A 3,133-nucleotide genomic window follows, 5' to 3' on the forward strand; every position below is an offset into this window, starting at 1 on the left:
GCTACGAAAATGGGTGGGATAAAAAAAAAAACTAGACATTAAAGAAGCGAGTGTTCGGTCCATATTTTAAATGTGTCCAGAGAGGTCATGTTTTAATCCTCAATTGGTCTTTCGCAGTCACGTGATGCGATTTCGCAGGTCAGAGTTCACCAAGCTTAAACTTTGCACCACAGCGGCCTGTGAAACTTGTTGCATGACCTTGCGTTGTCAGTCTGACGCATTTGTGTGAATGAATGGAAGTCTATTGGGAGAAAAGTCAAGTGTGATCGTAGCTTTACTCCAACAACAAATTACAACCTGGTCCACACACATTGTCTGTTTTATTAACTTTTTCAAAGACTGGCCTTGATAAAAAAAAAAAAACCAAGATGGATGTTTGCTAGCTACCATTTTAATTCTAAAGAAACTAAGTAATACTCTGAGTCTTCTCATTTTTGACCATTTTAACTTATCTTGAGTGTCTTTGCAAACTGCCTTTAATGTCAACTGATATCACATTGTGAGACATGGCCTAACAGCGGCAACATGTTTTAACAGTCTGACAAGCAACAGTTTAAAGGACAATTATAAATTGTACAGCATTTGTCTGGATAAAGATGTACAATACAATTAAGTAGTCTAAATAAAACAGAATAATTATGAAACAGAAATTGTATTCAGATAATAAAATAAAGGTTGGATTTAGAAATGCATATGACATTTATTAACATGCAGTTCTTAATTCAGCCCAATATGTGCATTTATTCACTTATGATATAGGAGGGAAAATTGAGAACCAATAAGGATCAGGCAGAGCATAAGCTCCCACTAGTGTAAGTCTGGAGAATCATGACTCCTAATGAAGAGGGCGGGATCATCGTTAAGCTACTTGACCTCTGTAGAGTACAAAAAGGCCAAAGGGCAACATCTCAGCAGTGCATCTAGCTGGTGAACAATGGCAACTAGCTGGTCTTTGCTTCAGTTTCTGGGACTTTGTGCCTGGTTTGGTGCTTTTTGTTCTGCTTCTCCACATTGGAAACATGGACGTCATCCCCATCGCCCTCATCATCCTCATGGTTTGACGGTGCAGCAAAGTGATTATCTTATTAAGGAGATCGTTCAGCCACAGGTCAGCCAACCACTTCCTGTGCGGGTTGAAGAGGTAGTGGTGAAAGCAGGGCCTGTTGACAAGTGTAGTGTAGCTGATTTGGGCCAGATTCAGTGTGGACCTCCTGGTATCAGTGGACCTGACTGTGAAGCCATCAACTGCTGCTTTAATGGACAACAGTGCTACTATGGAAATGCAGGTAAGAGCTGCTGTGGGTAAAGGAGCTCTGTTTAGCTGATGCTTGTGTTAATCTGCTTGTACCTTGTTTCAGTCACTGTCCAGTGTATAAGAGATGGTCAGTTTGTGGTAGTGGTGGCTAGAGATGTTACAGTGCCTCGGCTGAGTCTGGATACGGTCAGTCTTCTGGGTGGGAATGATCCCCCTTGCAGTCCTGTGGCGTCCAACCCTTACTTTGCTGTATACCAGTTTCCTGTCAGTGCTTGTGGAACCAACGTGATCGTGAGTATTGAGCTGCTTCTGAATGCACTTCTACATGGACTGGATGTGAACGGTCTTCCTGTTTGCAGGAGGAACGTGGACATGTGGTGTATGAAAACAGAATGGTGTCCTCCTATGAAGTGGCCATGGGACCGCTCGGCTCCATCACAAGAGACAGCCAGTTTGAGTAGGTGATCTCTGCTCTTCTACTGCATGTGTGTGTCTAATAAATGCTACAGGCTCCCTATCTGTTGTCCAGGGTTCTGTTCCAGTGCCGGTACTCTAATACAGCTGTGGAAGCTCTGGTTGTGGAGGTCAATGCTATTCGTGCACCTCCACCAGTCGCTGCTCTTGGACCCCTCAGAGTGGAGCTTAGACTGGCTAATGGCCAATGTGTCACCAAAGGCTGTGCTGAAGGTAAACACTGGACCAGAGTCTGCCTGAAGTCTTCCTATTAGTTTCTGGATGAACATGTTGTGTTCCACAGGGGACGAGGCGTACACATCCTACTATAATGAAGCTGACTACCCAGTCACCAAAGTCCTCCGGGAGCCTGTGTATGTTGATGTGCACATTCTGGAGAGGACTGACCCCAACATTGTCCTGATGCTGGGTAACTGCTGGGCAACATCAACCCCCAATCCACTCAGTGTGCCCCGGTGGGATCTGCTGGTTAATGGGTGAGTGCAGTCCTAAGCAGAAGCCCAGGTAGTGATGCTAGTCCTGACTCCTATGGTGCTTTCTAGATGCCCCAACCAGGACGACCGCTACCTGACCACACTGGTTCCAGTGACCGCATCATCTGGTGTTCATTTCCCCAACCACCACAAGCGCTTCATTGTCAAGATGTTCACCTTTGTAGACCCACAGTCTCTGTCTCCTGTGCAGCAAACGGTATTTTAAAAACCCAATATTTTGTCTCTGTTCTTTACTCCGTCTCTTTTCTTAATGCCCTTCTGTTTCTGTCCTCAGGTCTTTATCCACTGCAGTACAGCGGTTTGTCATGCATCTTCTGGCTCCTGTCAGCAGTCCTGTGCCAGGAAAAGTGAGTGCTCTGTCTCTGTAGCTCTTTGCATTAGTAGGTTCTTTTGACTTAACTCGTCTGCGTTCTCAACCTTTTTTTTAGGAAGGGATGTTGATGTGAAGACTGTGTCTGAGCAGACTCTGGTTTCTAGCCTGGAAGTGATACTGACTCCTTGAAGGAATGACTTTTTTTAAATAAACTGTATGAACCTTTAAGTGCTGTCTGACTGTTTTTGCATGTTGTAAAAGCTCATTTCTACTAGCATTGGATTTGGAAGGTAGTTCTTAGTAGGGCCAGACTGAATCTGTGGAATAATTTTAGCAGTCTCATTACTAAACTTTAATACACAAGATAAAAAAAAAAAAAAAAAAAAAGTTTTAATAAAATTAAATCCAATTTATTATGCAGCAAGTCCAGAGATTAGCATTTACACTGACTTTGTATAAAATTAACTTTTTTTTTTTTTTTTAATTTATATGCAACTTGCTCAAATGAGTGGTTTGGACCCAGAAACTTTTACATGTCACCACCTAACAAGTGGATTAGGCTTGTACCACAACAATATTAGTGAAATGAATTAGACT

The 3,133-nt window shown here is 43.0% G+C and overlaps 1 protein-coding gene across 1 annotated transcript; it reads left to right on the forward strand.

The window, feature by feature from the left end:
- Nucleotides 1-913: 913 nt before the first annotated feature.
- zp2.5 (zona pellucida glycoprotein 2, tandem duplicate 5) lies at nucleotides 914-2,764 on the forward strand. Its single transcript, NM_131330.2, has 8 exons — nucleotides 914-1,286; nucleotides 1,359-1,546; nucleotides 1,615-1,712; nucleotides 1,785-1,942; nucleotides 2,013-2,205; nucleotides 2,272-2,419; nucleotides 2,498-2,570; nucleotides 2,652-2,764. The coding sequence occupies exons 1-8, from the start codon at nucleotides 935-937 to the stop codon at nucleotides 2,723-2,725; spliced, it is 1,284 nt and encodes a 427-aa protein (NP_571405.2). The 5' UTR covers nucleotides 914-934; the 3' UTR covers nucleotides 2,726-2,764.
- Nucleotides 2,765-3,133: the final 369 nt, after the last annotated feature.

The sequence above is a fragment of the Danio rerio genome, chromosome 20 (genome assembly GCF_049306965.1).
Source record: "Danio rerio strain Tuebingen ecotype United States chromosome 20, GRCz12tu, whole genome shotgun sequence".
NCBI classification, from domain to species: Eukaryota; Metazoa; Chordata; class Actinopteri; order Cypriniformes; family Danionidae; genus Danio; species Danio rerio.

Excerpts from the sequence above, each read along its gene's own strand:
- zp2.5 (NM_131330.2), top strand. The coding sequence starts at position 935 with ATGGCAACTAGCTGGTCTTTGCTTCAGTTTCTGGGACTTTGTGCCTGG. Across the intron at positions 1,287-1,358 it reads GTGCTACTATGGAAATGCAG|TCACTGTCCAGTGTATAAGA; the intron begins GTAAGAGCTGCT and ends ACCTTGTTTCAG. Across the intron at positions 1,713-1,784 it reads ACAAGAGACAGCCAGTTTGA|GGTTCTGTTCCAGTGCCGGT; the intron begins GTAGGTGATCTC and ends TCTGTTGTCCAG.